This window comes from Equus asinus, chromosome 29, assembly GCF_041296235.1.
Source record: "Equus asinus isolate D_3611 breed Donkey chromosome 29, EquAss-T2T_v2, whole genome shotgun sequence".
Lineage (NCBI taxonomy): Eukaryota > Metazoa > Chordata > Mammalia > Perissodactyla > Equidae > Equus > Equus asinus.
Genome location: NC_091818.1, coordinates 22,968,646 through 22,990,846, shown reverse-complemented (window position 1 = coordinate 22,990,846; position 22,201 = coordinate 22,968,646). Strand labels below are relative to the sequence as shown.

Here is a 22,201-nt window from a genome sequence, read left to right as displayed (position 1 = left end):
CAGCATCTAAAACTGATAACAATGAGCTGTGTTAAAAACTATGATTTCCAAAGGAAACTCAAACCCTAACAGCTAAATGATAAAGTACTTTATGAATGAAAGACTAGAAAAATGGCACTAATAATATTTTACAGAACCAAAGAGTTTCCAAAATATTTTAATTGCAACAAAACCAGAACATCAGGATGTTCTCTGAAAAAAAGAACATTATACTCTGATTTTGATTTTTTTTTTTTTTTTTGAATGCCTTCTCTGGTTAACCTCTGGTAACCTTTGGCCCTGAGCCATTAATCCCACAGAGTTGACCTTTTGCAATAGTTCATCCTGTCCAGATACTGGTCCTATTATTTTTTCATTTGATTCTTGCTGATTTCTTTCTCCAGAATATTCAATGTCGCTTTCTTTGTTTCTTTTCTTAATAAATTCCACCACAGTGTAAATCTAATAGAATCCCTGATGAAGTCAGTAGAATTTCCTAAGTCTTTCTTCTCTTCTAGGGATTGATGCAGAGTTGCAACCAGATGCATGCTTCCTACCTCTTTCAGCAAGATAAACACTATGACCTGTCCTATGACACTGGAGACAAGGCCTTGCAGTGCGGACGCCACGTGGATGTTTTTAAGTTATGGCTCATGTGGAGGGCAAAGGTGAGCATGTGTAGATCCATTCAGTGTCACCTAAAAACAGTAATTACATCTGGCAACCCTTAGTATACTTGTTAAAAATGGATTTCCAAATTGAAAATTACCCAAGATTAACTTACTTTAATCCTATACCTACATATCTGCATTCTACATGGGCGAGAATATAATAAAACTCATTGTATTTTTTTCTTTTAAGCCAAATTACTCCTAATGCTCACTCATCTAGAGAACAAATCCTTGTTGCTTCATACAGCAGAACACTTGGATTCTTCAGAGGTGTTTTGTTGTTGATTTTGTCTCCCAACTTGGTTTCTACCAATCATTGATCACTTGGGTAGAGTAACATAATCTAAAAGCACATGTTTGGAGAACAAAAGGGAAAAGAGAAAAAACTCATCACGATAGCTTGATATTTCAAAGGGTAACCTCTAGTTAAAACGCTTTTTAAAAAGTTCCCAAAGTACCTAGTGACTACCTTTTGTATGGTTTCTCTGGTTACATCAGAATTTAACTATTGGTGATCACCCTTCTCTCAGAAATAGAAACTCTGTAACTGATGGTGTACAGAACCAGCGGGACCTAACTGTGGCCTTCAAACAGCATATGTGTATGTTTAAATGTAAGCAGGCTGGAAAAGTCAAAGATTTTGTTTTTAATTTTGACCAGATTCCTAACTTAAATGTCACAAATTAGTGACTTCTCACCTGGTTTCATTTATCTGCCACAGGAGACAATGGCCAGAGCCAGCTGGACATGCTAGAGAAACTCAGCTGCTAAAAGTGTATGTGAGGGAAGCTGGACAAAGGAAAATGAGGAAGAGAGAGGTTAGAGGGAAGCTGGCCTGCGCCGAGGTCCTGTGTGTTTGGGAGAAGAGCCACAAATTTGGCTGTAAACTTTTGAAGTAGCCTGCATGAAGAGGTGACAGGTTCAATCCCATAGGAACAAGTAAATAACTCAGTGACCAGAAGTGAGACATGCCAGGATAAGACCAGAGAATGGGTTCTTCCTCATGTCTATGTCAAGACATATGAACCATGTCCACAGTAATGAGTTCCATATGCTGTTGTTTATAAGATTTTTCAAGTAAATTGAATTGCCTTAAGCAGCCTAGAGTAGGGGATGGCTAATAAGAAAAAGAGGGGGCTTGGGAGTGAAATGAGGCAGTCAACAACTATTTTATGGAATCATCTTTAAATTCATGCTGGAAAAAGGCAGTTTAAATAGAAAGATGGTCTTGCTTAATGAAGAAATAACTCTGAGTTGGTCTCCAGGAATGGCTGGACTGCATATTCTTTAGGCAAGCCTCCAGAATGGTACTTGCCCTAGCTGAATTTTCTCTAAGTGTTGCTAAGTATCAGGCAGCTACCTGGCATTAGGCCCCAGGGAAGGCATTGCCCCGTAAAGGTGGTATGGTGATGGGGGGCTGGCCCGGTGGTGCAGTGGTTAAATTCTCACATTCCGCTTCGGCAGCCCTGGGTTCTCCGGTTCAGATCCCTGGTGCGGATGTGGCATCACTTGGTAAGCCATACTGTGGTAGGTGTTCCATGTATAAAGTGGAGGAAGATGGGCACGGATGTTAGCTCAGGGCTAGTCTTTCTCAAAAATAAATTTTTTTAAAAAAGTGATATGATGGATGAGCTCTGATCCCTTGAGCTGGGCGGGGGACCCTTTTATCTTTTGAAAGTTGAGAGCCTTTCCTAGTCTTCATCACCCAAGATAGGAGTCATTCTGAGAGAAGTGACACTTTCATTTGGCAAAAATAATTCAATCAAGAATATGAATTACTAGTTTACTCTCAAGCTGTTTTAAAATGAGTAGGTTTTTCATTTCATTGATTGGTGGGAATTACAAAAAATATCAGCTAGTAAGCTGAGGAAAGCTTGATCTCTAAATATTGTTCAGTATCATTCTTTTTGTCTCTTTTTCCTGTGGTGTGTTTATTAAGATGATGCTCATTAGCTATATTTACATGAAAATGTTTCTCTCATGGTTCATCAGTTCCTGCTGCTCCTTTTCCATCTGAAGCCTCCTGGCCAGCATGGTGCAGCCGGCTGGTTCTTAGAGAAATAACTTGGAGGACATCAGGTGTGAATTAAACGGCAGGACAAAATGAAGCCTGAAATAAAGGCAAAGGCTCCAGTTTTTAAAATGCTGATATAAAGGCACCAGGAGAGGGAATAAAAAGAGAAGAAAAATAGTCACAGCCGCTGCATGACTTATTGACATATATTGTTTTAATTCTTTATTGCAAAACCTTAAGTATCTAGACACGTAAATGAAAAACTTCCATTGGGTTTTCATCTTACAGCTATGGTTTTTGCAAAATGGAATGATAATAATTACTAAAGTAATAAGCTAGTCCTACAAGGCTCATCAGAGGTGAGGATACATATCCTCTCACCTCAGAAGCTCTTTAGCAATGCCAGCCAGGGAAGGAAGTTATCCTCCCCCAGGAACCTTAAAAGAGTTGGCCATGACATTCTATTTTTCCTCTCCTCAGGAATGAGGAAACAATCTGAAAACACAATGCTGAGGCAGAGGAAGAGGAGCATACTGTTATTTCAGTAAACCCTCTGTTGCTAGATAGGCCTGGAGAATGCAATGTTCAAGAGAATCCACATTTTCTCCTTAGTAAGATAAACCACATGAAAAATAGTAACCTAAGTATGAATTAGTATTCTCTAATCTGTTAATGACTAATGGAGCTAAATGCACAGATGACAGCCATAATATTAGGTCCAAGATAACTTGAGGAGAGCAAATATATGCAAAAACAAAGAGCCCCCTGATGTAAGCCTGTCATCAGCAAAGACAGCATGCCTGCCCTCAGTTCTGTTCTTATGGAGTAGACCTTTCATTTTGTCTGCATTTTGTTAGAGAATTCTAGGACTTAATGATTATTTTCCATCTTGACACATTTCCTCAGTGGGAAAAACTCGGTGGTAGACAGAAAAAGGAAACTTAAAATTAGTCCCCTGTTTTTAGTCTTGTAAGGATGGCTTAATGTGTAACTACTGAGTTCTTGCAGTAAATCTCTTAGTTTGTATATCATTATACAAATTGGCAGGTTTCCTTGTCATTTTCTGTGATTGGCTTCCCTAATTAAAAATGTAGATAACAGAGGGACTGGCAAATGACTGAAGAAAAAACAAATAACAGGAGAAAACTATTAAAGGGAAATTGATGTCTGATACCCTGTGCTGAGTGACTGAATGTTTACATTCTCCCTAAAATGTGAATGCATTTTAATAAGTAGGGAGTGAGCAAAGTATCTGTTACTGTCCCTGGTGCTGAATGGAATAAGGGGGGGCTACAAATTTCCAGACAGAATAAGATAGATGCACAGATAAGCATCATGTGAGACAGAATATAACTGGTCATAAAAGAAACACAGACACACCTTGAGAATTTAAAGGAGGGAGAACTCATTCCTAGTTTGAGACTCAAGAGTGACTTATCAATAGCTGGCCTTCGAGATGGGTCTTGAACAGGATGGGTAGAATGAGCAGGATTTCAAGCTGCAGCACTGGGAGAAGGACATTCCAGGAAGAAGGACTAAGAGCAGGGGCTGACATGCATATTCTGAGTCTAATGAAGAGTCCAAATTGACGGAAGGGTAGTTAAGGAGCTCTCGTCCAGATGAAAAGTAAGAGAGCCTGAGTCACGTGGCAGCAATAAAAATGGAGATAGCAGCAAAGGGTTCAGTCACTATTTCAGAAGCAGCATCAGTGGGCCTGAGAGCATTCAGCGAGGGTTGTTAGAAGCAGAGAAGACTCATGAGCAGCACTCCAGATGTCAGGCCCTGGGATGACACAGAGGCAGTAGCCAGACGCTGGAAGACAGTGAGACTGTGGAAGAAGATAACGCAAACCATGTTCATCTTCCTGAAATTCTGATTTAGGAGTCTGGGGTGGGGCCTGAGAATCTATATTTTTAGCACAATTAATCTGGTTCTGATACAGATGGTTTGTTCCTCAGAACATACTTTGTAAAAACACTTCCCCCGGGATTAAAAGTTATACTTTCAGTCCTTCATCCATTCCTTCGACAAATATATATTCAGCGCCTAACCTGTGCCCAGCACTGCTTGTATGAGCGATTCAATAGCAAACAAAAAAAAACACTAATCTGTGCCCTGTGGAGTATATGTTTCAACCAGGTCAGTCTAAGTCGATCTTAAGTGTGTGTGTGATGAGGGAGAAAATAAAACCATCTTTCCTCAGAAGCTCCCTCATTATAACCTGATGCTGGGGTCCAGCCTTTCCCTCAGGAGTGCACATCGGAGCCTCAGCTTCCTCCACGGCGACGCAGGTCATGGTGATGCGATGCCTGATAAAGTTTTACACATGCCTTTGTCATTCTCATGATAAAAACTGTGTGGCATATGATAGCTACTAAACAAGTATTTGATGAATGAATTAATTTTGGAGAATCTCCTCAAAGCCTTCAAAATCTTAAAAATAAATAAAACATGGGTCTTATTCCCATAAATACCTGACATGAAAGGCGGGGCCCCGGGCTTCCAAGAGCATCCGAGATTCCTATGGCACTCCCCTTGTACCTCGTTAGCCTTCAACAAAGGGGTGGTCGGGTTACTCCTGATCATCTCCAGAGTGTCGTTCTAGACCAGTGAAGGCCAGAGGACTCCCATCCCAGTCTGTGGTAATCCCATTCCCTTTGTAATACAATCAAACGCATTTTCAGAGCATTCATTTTACCTTATATGTCTCTGTATGGGAAACCAGACAGGCACCATCATTCCCATGTGACCAGAGAGATTAGCCAAGGCCATCAGCTGGACAGGATCAGAGTCATACCGGTCCCGGTCATATCCTAGATTAGGTACACGTAAGTTTAAATCCAACTCTAGACTGGTCCAAAGGACCCAGTTTGGAGAACAGTTCACTTCCTTCCCTCACCTAGGGCCCATCCCAAGTAGATCCAAACTGCCAGGTCAGTCCAAACCAATCCTAAATCCTTAGCACCCACAGACTCATAGAGCACATGGCGTAGGCACTGGCCTGAGCATTCAGGCATCAGCCCAGGCCCTTTCTGGGGGTCATCAGGAACCAGTCAGCCTCCTTGAACCTATCGGCTAGGGTGCCAACCCCCAAGATGAATTTTGGAACCCATCAGATTTCTTTAATGCTTCAGATGCTGAAAGTCACTGGCTATGCTGCATCCCCCTTTTAGCTAAGATGATGAGACTATCTAAACAGGAAAGTGGACCCATTTTATCTCCACTACAATTGTTCCCTCCAGTTTCCATGTTGGCTTAGTCACTGGTAGACCAGATCTAAGTGCTCCTGAGATGAGCATTAGCTGTTTTTCTAAGCTTTCCATTAGCACTCCATAAACACTAAAGGAGTTAAGAGGAAAACCATTTTGAAAAGTAATTCCCTAGAGTGTCCTGAGGTCAGTTAAACAGCTCCAGTCCAAGGCTGTTGGGTTGTTTTACACAAGTCCAGATCCCGGGCTTCCAGTGCTGGAAATTGAAAGACCTCTGTGACAGTGTTCACCCATTACAGACATATGAGTCACTTATTCCTAAAGGAGAAATCTAATGAGCTTTGCAGAATGACAGGCTAACCAAGCATCTGTGTGCCGCCTAAGATTCATGCATTCATTTGTTGAACAAATATTCATTGGGCACCCACCCTATTTGTTCTGTAATGGGGGTACACTGCTGAACAAAAGTGGAGTCTGGAAATGGCAAATTACATGATGGGCAGGGGCTAAGCAGGCATCCTGGAGTGGGGCGGGGGGGGGGTCTCTGATGATGCTTCTTATCCGCAGGAAGAGAATATCCCAGCCCTCCTGTCATTAATGACTTCCATAATTAGTCCTCTGGAGGGCAGAGGCAAATTTTCCCCTCGAGTAATCAAAATAATTGCCTGGGGAATGGAGGCTCAGAAGAATTGGCGGTGGAGAGCAGTAATGACAGACGTGAAAGGGAGCAAAAGCACCTGAGGGGGAGAGCATTAAAGGAGAAATAATGGCCAGAAAAGCCTTAGAAACACAGTCTTGTGTAAGGAAAGTGCCGGAGCAGAGCTGAGAGAGAAGTAGCAGAAAGACCGTCAGTCTTGAGGGACCACTTCCTCCCGCATCTCAGCCTGAGAGCTCACCCACCCATCTCAGCCTGCCTGATAAGCTTTCCTCTTCTCTTACTTAGGGAACAACTGGGTTTGAAGCACATATTGATAAGTGTTTGGAGTTGGCAGAGTATTTATACAATATCATAAAAAAACGAGAAGGATATGAAATGGTGTTTGACGGAAAGGTATGTATTCTGATTTCTACCATCCCAAAACGTTTAGTCTATTCCAATTCTTACCACTGATATTTTTGATGTCAATAATGTACTGTCCAAGTAAGTGGGGCCATTACAAGGGAGAAGCAGGAATGATGGGGTAGCTATTCTGAGCTGGAGTAAAAGTCAGACTCACAAAAAAATAACTATATAATATTGTGAAAGTCAGGCACTCCAAAGATGATTGTGGATTCAAAAGTAGGAATTGTATTTGGAAGCTGCAGAATAAATAGACTTGAAATTGTCCTTGGAATTTTCAAAATTGCCTGAGTATGAATGTCACTTTCCTGTTTGTAGCCTCAGCACACCAATGTCTGCTTCTGGTATGTACCTCCGAGTCTGCGTGTTCTAGAAGACAATGAAGAGAGAATGAGCCGCCTCTCAAAGGTAAGTGACACAAGCGCATCTGATATGTGTGTTGGTGTGACATTGAGCTTTTCACATGCGTGTACATATGTCTTTAAGAGAAATCCAGCCTTGACCTCGGTGCATGAGCTCACCCCCCTCTCTGGGCTCCTGCAGAGCCAGGACATTCAGAGCTGGTGCATCCAGACTTTTAACAACTCTATTTGCTTCCATTTTCTGAGAGGGAGCTTATGATGTCTTAAAATAAGTAATTAGGTGCTACCTTTACTGGCATGCACAAACCAGCAAGAACCCTTGCTGAAGTTGACTGACCTGCCAGGCAAAACGGGTACAAGCACTGAAGAGACTTCAGGCACCAGAAATGGTTAGAAAACAAAGCTGCTGCTGACCCTTTTGAGATGCCAAGGTCAAGGCTATCCTGTGGGGTCTTTAGAGCTGTGACATCCAGAAGGTAATGGGCAGAGAGCAATAATAATAACGGCCATGTTTAGAGTGTGTATTTTGTCCCAGGCTCAACTTTGATCTAGCGTTAGATCACTTAACTGTCATACGTGCTAAAAATGACTAAAGAAGACAATTTAGGTAACACAAACAAACTTTATTTAACATTTCATTAAGCAGGCAGTCTCCGTTCCCAAGGGTCCAGAGAACTGCAAAATGGGGCAGAGGGCAGGAAGCTTTTATACGATAAAGAATAAAAAGGAAGGAGGAGAAGGATAGAAAATGAATAAGGAACAAGAAAATAAGTAGAGAGCCCAGAGCTGGCTTGGTGTTTGGGGATTGGCTCGCTGGATTTACTGTTTCTGGTCAAGTCGAGCATTTACAGGGACATGAAAGTCAGCTAAGTTTCGGTTTGCTGACGTGGCGCCCCAGCAGGAGGGGCTCCATCTTGGGCTAAAAATTTATTTCAACATAAGCAACCTAAAGTGGGAAGCACTGTTGTCACCCTTGTTTTGCTGATGGGGAAACTGAAGAACAGGGAGAAAAAGTCACCTTCCCCAAATCAGTGACTCCAGAGCCTAGGGCTTGAGCTTCAAATTCTCCTGTGCCCAGAAGACACCTTTATCTTTTATCCTCTCCTGTGCCCAACATTTACACACAGGTGAAATTTGGTTTACGATGTACACCAAGGAGAGTCTTAAAGGTAAACGCAGGGCCCATCTCCCACAGTGTTGGAGGAGTGGGATTCCAGGGGTAATCATGTGTATTTGGATTTCAGAGGGTTGATTGGTGGGTTTTCTGTTTTCCAGCCGGTCACTGCCTGGAGTGGGAGAGGCTCTCTCCACCACTGCTAAGCAGCCTGGGCTGCCTCATTGACCTTCCAGAACACTTTATTTCCTTCTATGGAAAATGGAGAACAGGATTTTTTTTTTTTTTTTTTGGTGAGGAGCTAATATCTGTGGCAATCTTCCTCTGTTTGTGTACGTGGGACATCACCACAGTATGGCTTGACGAGCAGTGTGTAGGTCTGCACCCGGGATCTGAACCTGCAAACCCTGGGCTGCCAAAGCAGAGTACACAAACTTAACCACTACACCGCTGGGTCAGCCCCTGAAGAATGGGATTTTGTGTGGTTTTAAAACTTCCAGAAAATCTTATAAATGTTAACACCAGCCCTTAACCAGGATCAAACTTACACATAATTGAGGTCTTTAAATCAAGCTTCCTAATTAGGGTAATGGTTTGCAACCCTGGCTACACACTAGAATCATCCTAAAGCTTTGTAAAAAATACTGGTAACCAGGTCTCACCCTGAGAATTTGATCCAATTGATTTTGGATGGGTTGGGAATAGTTCTAAAAGTTTCCCAGGTGATTCAAATGTGCAGCCCAGGTCAAGAGCCACTGACCTAGAGGAACAAATAGAAGGAAGCTTCTAGAACAGGGATCCATGGGTGCATGTGTCTGGGGTGGAAGGAATCATGGTCATGTCTGAAGCTTTAGTGAAGTTAGTTAATCCTAGGAAATCAGCCCAATAGGCAGGAGGGAGTGAGGGTGGTGGTCACATTGAAGGTGATAGGTGCAAGCATAAAAAGGATCCACTGTCATTTGAGAGGAAAGAATTCATATTTTTTTTCTGGAAGTTTTGGGGCAGCTTTTCTAGAGTGTATATTATCTGAACAAACCCATTTTTTTTTTCTGCTTTATTTCCCAAACCCCCCCAGTACATAGTTGTATATCCTAGTTGCAGGTCCCTCTAGTTGTGGGATGTGGGACGCGGGACGCCGCCTCAACGTGGCCTGATGAGCGGTGCCATGTCCGTGCCCAGGATCCGAACCCTGGGCCGCTGCAGTGGAGTGCGCGAACTTAACCACTCGGCCTCGGAGCCGGCCCCTGAACAAACTCATTTTATTTAACAAATTAGTTAGAAATGAGAAATTTCCATTCTTATTGGCTTGAAAGTGAACTTCTTTAATGAATCCACTGACCAGACAGAGAATCCACAGAGTGGTTTGGCTGACTTCATTGGTTGAATCAATTCATTATTGCTGGGCTGAGGGATGGGCAGGGTGGGAGTACAGAACAGAAAGGTTTTTTTGCATCATTTTCTGAGCAGAAGTCAACTCTGAAGTTCTCCCGTTTAAATAGAATTCTCTTCAAGTGCCTCTTAGATTTTAGCACATCTCATAAGCTGTGATGGGCATGGAGATTATTTCCTGGGAACAGCAATTAGAGTATTAGTAAACTGTTTTTATGATGTTGGTAATTCAAATTGAAAATCTCTAGGGATTGCAAAATGAGTTCTCCTAATTGTTCCCTCTCCTGTGACTCCATTTTCATTACTGTAGTAGAATTCAGCAATTCAGAATTGGAAATGAAAACAGAACACAGAAAATATCAAGGTTAACTTTTGTTCATTTATGTCAATAATTTTTCAGAGTTTCAGAAAAGTTTCTTATTAAGTGTGAAACCCTTAAAGTATAATCTACAGAGACCAGTAAAATCTTCACACACACACGCATGCAATCCCAGAGGGAAAAAGGCTGTGGTAAAATAAGTTATCTGCACTGTCCAATATGACAGAGTGGCCACATGTGGCTATTTCAATTTAAATCAATTGAAATTAAATTCAACCAAATATTCACTTCTTTATCACACTAGCCACATTTCAAGTGCTCATCATGTGACTAGTGGCTATTGTGTCGGATAATACAGATATACAACATCTCCATCATTACATAAAGTCCTCTGGGTCAGTGCTGATACAGACTACAAATGGGGAGAAATGTGGAGTCTTCTGGGTAGTATGTGGCAAACAAGAGAATTAAGTTAAATTCTGGACCCAACAACGCAGTGGAATTATTCTTTGTGTCCTCTTGCCTGGTACATGGCTTAGCATACAATAGGCACTCAAAAATGTTTGTTGAGTCCAAGGGCCATTTGCAGATTCCAGAATAGGGAAGGGAAACAACACCTAGGAAACCTACTAGTGGATCACAGGCCTTTCCCCAGTGCACAGGCTGGCTCGGGGACAGATAATTACGTTAACAAATGGTTGTTACTAAAACAAGCACAGCCACAACTTCACAAGGAGGTAAAGAGGAGAATCTGGTTGGTGCATTTCCTGCTGCTCAGTCAGGACTGTGCGTGTGCTGGTGGCCCATTGTCACTGAAGCAAAGTGGACACGGAAGGCCTGGGTGCTGTGGTGACATGGCCACATGCCTTAGACACAGAGCTGGTAAGCTCCAGGCAGGCGTTTATCAGACAAGAACCCACAGGCAGGTATATTGGTCATCTCTGTGTTTCTGCTACTCTTCTTCATCATTATCTTCTTGTATTTTAATTTTCATTGTATTTTATCATTATCTGCATCTCTTCCATTAGGTTTTATAGTCCTATATGACTTTTGAAAGGTTAACAATGGATTTAAAAGGAAATTGGTAAGGAAGTAGTTTGGCCTCGTATGTAAGGTGACTCTTTTAAAGTCAATATTATTAAATGTAATGGAGAATTTAAGTAGTGAGATTGTAACCTTCTAGAATGTCTTACTTATGCTTCTTCCTCTTTTTCATTTTTCAAACTTTCACTCAGGCTTCCAAGATTTAAAAACAAAAAGGTTTGTAATACATAGTAAAAAATACATTTCTGTGATATCTTGTAAGATTATTTCATGATGCTTTAATCTGAGCTCTCTTTGGAGGAAACAAATGTGGATTCAAATTATGGAGCAGCTTCCTAGTTATTGTTTTCTGAAAGATTGAAAAAGTTAATGACACCAGGGAGAAAATGATACCCTAAATCTCTCAAGGCAGCCCCCAAAGAGCTCTTGTCAATTAGGTCTTTCATGAATTCTTCAATATGCAGCCCCTCTCTTTCCCAACTGACTTTCTTTATTCAGCAAAACCAAAAATGTGACCAAAAGACAGTCTAGAAATGTGAACATGCTATATATTCGTCAGAATAGTCAGAAGCTTATTCTCCTTCTTAACTTCCGGTTAGTGATTATGCAATGAAGTAGATATTCCGTGTTCTTGCTAATTTTAGTTCCCCAGCATTTTCCGGAAGCAACCAAAAAGTCATATGTATTTAGACAGCTGTGATTTCTGCCAAACCAGCTAGCTTCAGGAACCGCAGGATTCATCTTACTTTATGCCAAAATCTGTTTGGGATGATGGCTGTTACCATTAATCCTTTGACCTTTGATTTCCATTTATCTGGAAAGTTAGAGGTGATTGTCCTGAATAATTAATGCCATTCCTGTGTGATTTTGCTTGGATTGCCTATGAAAACGAAATCAGAATTTAATTCACTGAGTAAACCATTGCCGTTGTTTTGTCAGTCCTAAAGAACAAGCATTTATTACTGCACAAATAAAACTAAGGAATAGCTATATGATCTCCCTTAAATTTCTGCAGACATGTGGATTTGGAATTCCTTTTCTAATTTGGGATTTCTTTTCCCACGAACACATTGACTTGCCATGCCTCACAGCGCAAAGTAATAAATTTTGTGTCTTTAGGCTAAAATATTCTAGTAGATCCTTTTTTTTGTTTTTTTGAGGAAGATTAGCCCTGAGCTAACATCCACCACCAGTCCCCCTCTTTTTCCTGAGGAAGACTGGCCCTGAGCTAACATCTGTGCCCATCTTCCTCTACTTTATATGTGGGATGCCTGCCACAGCATGGCTTGATAACTGGTGCATAGGTCCGCACCTGGGATCCAAACTGGTGAACCCTGAGCCACTGAAGTGGAGTGTGCAAACTTAACCACTACACCACCAGGCCAGCTCCCTAGTAGAGCCATTTTTAAAAGTTAATCCCGGACTTGGGATATTTAAATTCTTTTTTATATTTATTCCCTGGGATGAGCCCGATGCTCTGTTCCATCCTTAATCCTTTAGGGGAAAGAGCAATCCACCCAACAGAAACATTCCTCATCACTTTCTCTCCCTGTAGAATACGGAAGGGGCAGGAAGGGACTTAAGAACTTGTTAGTCTAGAATCAGAAAATCTCGGTGCTGGAATCACGATATACGTTCATTTTGAGGTGGGGAAATTGGGTTCAGGCTGTGAAGTGAAGGTGAAGGTGAAGCCTGTCTTTGGCTTTGTCCTCGGTGACTAACAAATAACTGGGCCTGATGGGAACTGTGTGGACGTTGAGCGCAGAGTACTTTAAATATGAAAACCTCATTGTAAACCAATGATTATTTTAAGTGTCGATATTCAGAAGTCACATGTTCATAACAGCATTCCATTTGAATCTAACTGTCCTTCACTTAAGATGAATCCAACTGTGATATAAAGCATGGTCCCCCTTTTGAACTGAGTTGCTTGCTATGTATATCTAAATAAGTCGAAAGCTTCCCTGATGTCTGCTATTCCTACCATATCTGCAGCATGAACTTAAAAGATCAGATGTTATATTTACAAACTCCAGTGGTAGAATATGTGGACAGATCGTACATGCGCTTAAACATCACTTAAATGGAAGCTGCTTCTTAGATGGCTGTTCCTACTATGCTGCTCTTTATTGTCAGCAAGGACTCAGGGAGCCCTCCGTGTGCATCCAGTGCTGTGTTGGTAAACCACAGAGGTAAAAGACACTGTGCCTGCCCTCCACGAGCTTACAGTTGAAGTACAGAGATAAAATGTCTTTTCTCATAAGAAGACAACAGGAAATTACAATATAGTTAGAATCTATGGATCAGGATCAAGGACTTATGACTTAAAAGAGAAAAGATGCTAATGGACTAAAGAAATCAGGAAAGTCTTCATAGTGGTTATAGGACTGTGGTGGAGCCTTGGTGTGTCTATAGGATGTGAACCAGAAAAGAAAATGGATTCTAAATAAAGAGAAGAAGTGTGACATGGTAAGACCGAGGACAAGTGTGAAGGGATAAAAATACGTGTGGTACATTCAAGGCATATTGAATAAATAGGTCTTGTCAGAGTTGAAGATTTATTTTGGTGAGCAGTGGAAGATGAGTCCTCAGAACTGGGTGACAAAAGGCATTTGTGCTGAGAGAAAGAGTTTGAATTTAATTTCATACACAATAGAGAACTACTGATGTTGTAATCATCAGTCTGGCATAAATACGGTAAAATCTTGCCTGTGATCCACTTCCGTAATGTTAACTCCTTGTGGGTTCAACTTTTTGCCTCAGCTGATTCTTCTTCATTATTAAGGAATATATTTCAAAATATCTGATAAACCAAGGTAATGCAAAAGGAGAATGAAAAGAAACTAGAAAGCTTTAGGGTCTCAAAAGCCTGCTTATTTTCATACATCACTTGACATTGAGGCTAACCTCTTGGTAACCATTCTCTGAACTGTGTCTTATTTCCAATGTTTTTACATTTACTAAGAAGAAAAAAAAAAACCTCCCTCAAATTTTGTATTGCTAAACTATTTAGCCTTGGAATCAACACAAGATTCTTCCCATTCTCCCAAAACACTACCTGGAAAGTCAAGGATAAGGTGGCAAACACTGCTAGCCTATCATTTCTTATTCTTCTTGTCACCTTCAAGATCTTGGATGTATTGAAGTGTCCTCTGATCCCAAGAAAGCTTGGAAACAGTTCCTTCAAGGGAAACAAATAAGGAGTCTGACTGTTTAGTTAAAAACTAAAAATGCTACTGGATATTGGGTTCTTTGACTAAGGGAAGAGTTGTGGGGGAAAGAGTCACTGTGTTGATCTGATCTCTCCCACAGGTGGCCCCGGTGATTAAAGCCAGAATGATGGAGTATGGGACCACAATGGTCAGCTACCAGCCCTTGGGAGACAAGGTCAATTTCTTCCGCATGGTCATCTCAAATCCCGCAGCAACTCACCAAGACATTGACTTCCTGATTGAGGAAATAGAACGCCTTGGACAAGATTTATAATAACCTAGCTCACTAAGTTGCTTCAATTCTCTAAGTAGACAATTAAGTTGTCACAAACTGTGTGAATGTATTTGTAGTTTGTTCCAAAGTAAATCTATTTCTATATTGTGGTGTCAAAGTAGGAGATAGTTTAAAAATCAGAAAAACATTGCTCCTTTTAAAGATCCTTTCTTAAGTTTAGAATACCTCTCTAATAATTAGTGACAAAAGGCTGTGTTCTAATCAGTAAGGAAAAGCTTAAATTGTTATAAATACTTCCCTTACTTTTAATATAGTGTGCAAATCAAACTTTATTTTCACTTCAGAATAGTAGGATTGAATAGTGCCAAATTGCCCCTGAATCGTAAGAGGTTCTTTGGGGTGCAGTGAAAAGGATAAAGTAAATATAAAATGTGTGTTGACAATAAAAACTCTTGCCTTTTTCATAGTATTAGAAGAAAAATTTCTAATTTACCTATAGCAACATTTCAAATGTATTTAAATACATATAATTTTACAAAGGGAAAATATATATATTAAAAAGAAATCCTATTTTGTAACATATAGATTTTTATTTTATATGGGTTATACAAACTGCAGGGGCAGATATAAAAATTAAGCCAGATTTTTTTTTTCTCTTTCTTTTAATGGAGGCACAATGAGACACTTAGAAAAGTTATTTTGAAACATAGGCCCATGAAATTCTTCAAAAGGTATGATGCCTTCTTTCTATTCATGTTATGGTTTATCGCACCTCTAAAGTCAATATTGCAAAATAAACACAAAAGAATACTGCAGGTTCTTTAAAATGATTGATCAGATCAACAATAAGATTCTCTTCTCGTTTAAGTTTTCCTCCCAGTTGACCCTTAGCAGACCCTCTCAGTAAGCGTGACAAGCCAGGCTGCATCTTAGACTAAGTTAGGGTGATTGCCTCTATTCTGCTTACCACTTCAGCCTGTTTTGAACAGAAGGTTGATGCTGGGTCTTGAGACATCTTCCCAAACAGTATTCTTTTATTAGGTCGTTTGAATTAATTAGAGAAAAATAGAAATAAAATCTAATCAGCCAGAGCAATGAGGAACAAAGCACACTCTAGAATGTGGTGAGCCCAGGAAATTAAACTTGGCCTTGGGAGAAGAGATCTCTGTGTGAGAATCATGACCTCATCCCAGATGCCATATTGCCACTGTCCAGGAAGAAGTCGTTTACCTGCTGGATAATTGCTTATTCCCATTCCCTCCCTATTCCTACCCACAAAGTCTCTCCTGCTAGGCTCCCCATCACTGGGATCCCCGATAATTAATTTCTGCTCCACGGGTGGTTGTTTTCCTCTCAGGAAATGAACTCTTCACCTGGGATTTTGAGACGGCATCTTAAGACCTTCTTTTATCTGTCTCCCATCAAGATCCCAAGTGCCCAGAGTACACAGAGATCATAAGATCCTTAGAATTCAAAATAATATTTTAAAAGCATCCTTCTGCCCTTGCAAACCTGATGGAGAGACAGGAGCCAAAAGGAGCTCCCACAGATATCTATGCAGCCACAGACTGTCAGATTCCAAGTGCTAGTGGGAGGACCACTGACGCACATATGCAGGCTGCAGATACACGTTTAGGAACATTTGTCCTTTCTGTATGGACCAGTCAGATCAATAGTCAGAAAAACTACAGGTATACGAGGGGAGAAAGAGGACCCTGTCCTTCAACAGATAGAAATGCTCTGTAATATAACCACAGGATCCAACTGTCTGAAATCTGCATGTGCTTTCCCCTGCATTCTTTCTCGCAAGTTCGGTATGAAAACATTGGTATTTGAGATGAGCATGGCTTTGGGCCCTTTCTGTCTAGGAAGCAAAGGGATTCTCTCTGACTATTAGAAGAAACTCTTTATCTGTGCCCCAGAATTTCGTGAAGGAATAAACCTCCCATTCTAGGCTGTGTCTAATGGCCAAGCATCTCTCTCCTTTCTAGAAACTGGCTGTTGAGAATAAGCAAACAGCCGACCACCTATCTTGAGCCTCAGGCCAAGGATCCCACCTCAAAGGCAGAGACACTGATTATCAAACCTGCTGTCCTGCCTGGAAAAGATAGCAGAGGCCAGTGCCCTGATCTGGACAGACCCCCTGAGCTCCAGGATGCTTATACCTAGGGGTACAGATCCTCTATCAGAAGCGACTGCTTTTTAACTTGATGGTATGACAGAATTTAAAAGGAAGAGCATTTGTGCCTATGTTTGAAATTCCAGCAGAATAGTTTTTACTAATAGGTTGTTTCCCCAACCCCCTGTCCTTCCAGATGGTTCCCCAAATCGGCTAGAAGCCTCGCTCAATCCCATGTGGTGAAATCCCTTCCAACCATAACCAGGGAAGAAGGTAAATAAAAGCCTAATAGGTGCCAATAGTTTAATAAAATAATTTTTAAAGTAGGTCTGTAATCCACTCTGGAGGGAAGGAGGAAAGAAGGAAGGAACGAACGGAAAAAGGAAAGGAGGAAAGAAGGAATTGTTCGACATTAGCCCAAATTCCCAGTGCCAAAGGCCTTGATGCGAGACCACTCTTGACAAATTTTAGAAAAGTTTGGTTTTAGCTTTAATCAGAATTGACATGGCCATTTTCATTTATACAGCAATATTGTGTTTATTATTTTTAAATACTTGAAAAAAAAGTGTGGTATGTCTTTATCTGAGACATTGAAGTGGTATTGACTTCACATGCTGTCACAAGGATGTGAGGAAAGAGAATGAAATCCATTGTGTGTGTAACTGTGTTGCCTTTATTATACTGAGAGTACTGTCTTGTCACCTCAGGCTGGGGTTGTGCACTTTAGATCTGAACTGTACAGTGTTGCAAATCCACATGTGTTGCTGTAAAAGCTTGTACAATATTTTATTGATATGTCTCTTTCTGTGTGGTAGCTGTATTGATATTATGAGAACTGCATTTGCATCTCTTCCTGTACTCGCTCTCTCTCCCTCTCTCTGCTAAACTGTACGCCCTCCACATCAGCTCTAGTAGAGAACATGCCCTCGGTTCAGCTTTCTACTGAGACGTCTCCTTGGAGAATTGTGTGATTTCACAAAATGCAAGGTGAAGGCTCCTTCGTCTCTGGGAATAGAAGAAACTAATTAGGGAACGTCACAAAATGCCAGAATTACAGATGTGGACCCTGCTGGGGTTCAGAGCAGGTTCAACTCCTCAGAATATGGCCAAAGCAGGCACAGGTGTACATAGAGGCAGGACAAGGAATCAGGCGACCTAACAGTGGGTACCACCTTGCACGTGCTCTCCTGTTTTCCAATGCTAAGTACCAACACTGTGTATTTATTAGTTAACGTGTGCCAAAATACTGTTCCCAATTGGTGTTTCTGAAAGACGTCAACATCTCCCCAACATTACTCCATGACTAAAGACAGAAAAAAATAAAAAATAGAAATATGTGGCAACCTGTTCTTACCAAATATAAACTTGTGTATCATCAAAGTATTTTATCTGTGTTGTCTCTCTAAACCCAAATAAATGTATCAATGTGAACAAATCGCAGGCTTTGGATGCTTTTTTCTGACCTTGCCACGTTGTGGGGATAATTTTTAATGAATTTCCTGAATGAATGGCTCTTCACCTGTCACAGAGCTCAGAGTGTCTTCCGGTCCTTGTTACAGAAAAAAGCTCTTCCTTCTGCAGTGGCCCCTACTATAGCTTCTGAAGGATATTGTTTACCACTCCGGTTTCTCCATCAATCAGATCCAATCTTTTTTTTTTTTTTAAATACTTTATTATGGAAATTTTCATGTACATACAAAAGTGGGGAAAATCGTATAATAAACTCCCAGGAAAGCGTCACCCAGCTTCAACATTTACTGATTCAGAGCCTGAATCGTATTTCATCCATTCTCCCACCCTATTTCCTCCCCAACACCAAATTATTTTTATATGAATCTATAAAAGATAAGGACTCTTAAAATAAAAGTCTTCAAGACGATTATCACAGCTAAAACTATAATAATAACATTGCCATAATAACATCAAATATCCAGTGTGTGCTCTCATTTGCCTGATTCTCAATTCTCTAGCGAAACCCATGGCCCATAGCCTGAGGCCCAGGAAACCCAGTGAGGCCCACACATCATTCAGGACGGCTGAGACACAGAATTCAGGCGCACAATACAGCGCTATACACACACGTACACACGGGCTATGCACAGGCTGTTGTGTATTTTCCATTGTGTTGAGTTTATTTCTGGACCTCTGTGTGCTGTGAATTTTGGAGGAATCATGTGTTCAGGGGCTTTGCCTCCAGGATCGTAGGGGTTAAGAAGTGCAGCAAGGTTAAAAACTAGAAAGTCATGGAACTTAGTTGGTGGAGCGTATTCTGATGTGCCTATCAGCTCCAGGCTGCCCCTAAGGGCTTGAGATGCTCTTAATGATATTAGTCTGGAGTAGAGATAGACTTCCAGCAGATGTGGGGGGTGGGGGAGGACAGAAAGGGGAGGAGGAGAGGAGGTTTCTAGAAAATTTCAGTATGTTTATAGGGGAACCAATGGACAACAGCCAAATACAGAGGGAACACCTTGCACCTTCCTGCCTTGTTCACATTACTCCCCCAGCCAGGGAAGCATCTCCCATTCTCTGGGGAGCAAGATCTCGTGGATGTCGTTACAACAGTCCCTTCTTCATGAGGTTTCTCTGTGGGTTAAGTGAAATGTATGCATAGCACTTAGCAGGGTGCTCCGCACCCAATAAGTGCTCAACAAACCTTGTTCTTGTCATGATGATGGTAATTGTATGTGAATTCTACAAGTCAGTTCTTGTCGCCTCCTTAAACACGCACCCTCTTCTGGATTCCCCAACTACTTTCTCTCAGTCAGTAGTGTTCACTGGGCACCTATTTAACAAGTTCAGGCTGGGAATATCTTTTGCCTTTTCTCCTGCCCGACCAATGTTGATGATAAGCAGAGTCTGTTTCTTATCCTTCTGTGTTATCACCCCTCCCTCCTTACCTCCCTCCCACAACACACACGCCCCTGACAAAAGTCTCCAGTCTCCAGTGGTGTCCTACCAGCAGAAGGCACCCCATCCATAAAGTCACTGGATCATCCCCTGCTGCGTGATGTGACCTTAGCCAAGCCAGCTTCCTCAGCTGAGAAATGAGGGCAGGCCTACCTGATCGCCAAGGAAGAATGTAGGTGGAAGATGTTTAAGACTACAGATTTATAAACCTAGAAAGGCCCTTAGTTGTATTAATTAATTCAGCTAACCTTTATTGAGGGGCTATGATATGCCAAATGTTTTCATATATTAACCCAGCACCTTCATTTTATAGATGGAAAATTGAGACTCAGAGAAGTTTCGCCATTTTGCAAAGTCAGTGAATTCACAGCACCAGAAGCACTTTTCGATGAGTTGACACACCTGGCAAAGCCTCAGCACAATGCCCACCCATTCTAGACAGCCTGGCTTCATCTGGTCTACCATCTCTCCCTACCTACATCTTCCCTTCCACTGTTAACACTCTCCCCATGCTCAGTGTCACACAGGCGTTTTCTGACCCTGCCCCAGGGCCTTTGCCCTTGCTGTGCCCTCTGCCTAGAACTCTATGGCCCCACAATTTTCCACAGCTGGCTCCTTCTCAATCAGGCTGGGCTCCAATACCACCTCCTTGGTGAGGCCTTCCCAGACCAATGGATCTAAATTTCTTCACTCTCTATGTCACTGCGTTTGTTTTTTTCATAACAATTTTCTCATCATTTATTTCTCACAAATTTCTAGAATGCTGTAGTGGGAGGTGACAATCCAAACCATCCCTATCCACAAAAATTTGTGATTAAAATAAGAATTTTCTTCAACTCTATAATTGTCAAAGTGAGAAGATTGATGCGTGCATGTACGAGAAGAGCAACATGCCCCATTCTCACATCCTGATAATATACAATCACTAAAGGCTTTTTAATAGTGCCCTGCCTGATACTAATTTTCCCTGATCATCCCCCCACCTCAAATAGAGCTTAAAATGTGCTTTTACATGATTCTTCACATTTTAACTTGGACTTCTTACACTCTGCTTTTATGAATTAGATTTTTTTTAATTTAACTTTTGAGCTAGCTAACAGAACTGTTGCCTACTCCACTTAGATCAACACATCTAGCTCTAAAATTAAACCCAAGGCAATGTTCAGGTTAACTCGCTTTTTACCATCTGAGATAACTCTGAGGTTCCATTTGTGATTTCCCATGAACAGGGCCAGCCAGAGCAGGCAAGCTCTTATCATTGATTTGCCTATTAAAACACATATACACGAATATATGTATACTTGTATATATACATGTTTCATATACACACTTACACTTATATATAGATCAAAGTGCACGCGTACACACATCCATTATAATTTAATGGACTTAGTGGTCCAACAATAAAATTCTAATTTGTTTCAGTTATTGAGCAAGTACTCATCAAACGATCCATGGCTCAGAGTTCGTTTAAAGAGAATTGGAGGGATAGATTTTCCCCCAAAATAAGCGATGGAGCTATGAAAACACACCGTGAACATTTGGTTGGTTAATAGGCATAACTGTCTATGTTTATGAATCGGAGAGGCCTGGGAACGAGGAAGGGCCGAGAGCAGGCAAGCAGGGGAGGGCAGCAGGCTCCAGGAAGTACCTGAGTGACCGTCACCACCTTGTCAGCCCGCTGTTCACCCTTCTCCAAGCCCCCGAGCTTTGTTACGCCAGTGATGTCTGAGGAAGACGTGAAATAAAAATTGCTTTAAAAGAGGGAAGTAACTACAAATGCACAATTTTCTGCCATCGAGAGAGCAGATGATTGCAGGTAAAAGGAAAGACAGGATAAAACTTTTGACATGAGAAGCCCAGAGGGTGGATAGAAATAGACCAAAGACCATGTAAGTGAATATAGTCACCTCGGATCCGGCATGCTCCTCAGCTGAGGGACTCAATGGCCCTTTCTCCACACACAGGCTCACTGAGTCCCCTCCCAGTAGCCCAATGCGAGAAAGCTACTTCCATTTGCCAAGTATCTCACTAGAAGAAAATATCACGAATGAGAAAGCCTGACTCGCTTTCACCTTGGCCACACAGCTGTCCTCACGCACCCTCAGGAAAAAAACACTGCACTTTTAAAGGCTTCATCTGCGTACTCTGCCCCTCACCAGCATCCATGTCACCTTGAATCTATTCTCCAGCTGTTTCTCATTTGTCTTATCTTTCCGTTTTACTTTAAGGGCAAGGACAGGCCTTCTAGTCACAGGCTTAGATACCTGGAAAGACTCTGAAAGACCCTCTAGTCCAGAGCTTCACAAACCCTGGGCTGGGGCCCCAGGCAGAATAACGACACCTCCAGTCGGGGGCAAAATAATCTGAAGATGACAAAGAAAGGGTTTCGCACAGCTGAATCCATTCAGACGGAAGGTCAGTCTCTCTAGTCTCAGCTTACGTGCCTGTTACATTTTGTTGTTGCTGTTCTTCATTAATGCCCTACCATGTCTAAAATGATAGTGATGATATCTTATCTGGCAAAAGAAAGAGTTAGAAACTCTGCTAACTGCATTTTGTATGAA

At 41.5% G+C, this 22,201-nt stretch overlaps 1 protein-coding gene across 1 annotated transcript in view; it reads left to right on the top strand.

Annotated features, from left to right (window-relative positions):
* GAD2 (glutamate decarboxylase 2) overlaps positions 1-18,167 on the top strand; it is an 81,123-nt gene extending 62,956 nt beyond the window's left edge. The window contains exons 13-16 of the mRNA XM_014868253.3: positions 498-647; positions 6,817-6,924; positions 7,252-7,341; positions 14,474-18,167. Of these exons, the coding sequence (XP_014723739.1) occupies positions 498-647; positions 6,817-6,924; positions 7,252-7,341; positions 14,474-14,647 (522 nt within the window). The 3' untranslated portion in view covers positions 14,648-18,167. The remainder of the gene's footprint in view (positions 1-497; positions 648-6,816; positions 6,925-7,251; positions 7,342-14,473) is intronic.
* The last annotated feature ends 4,034 nt before the right edge of the window (positions 18,168-22,201 follow it).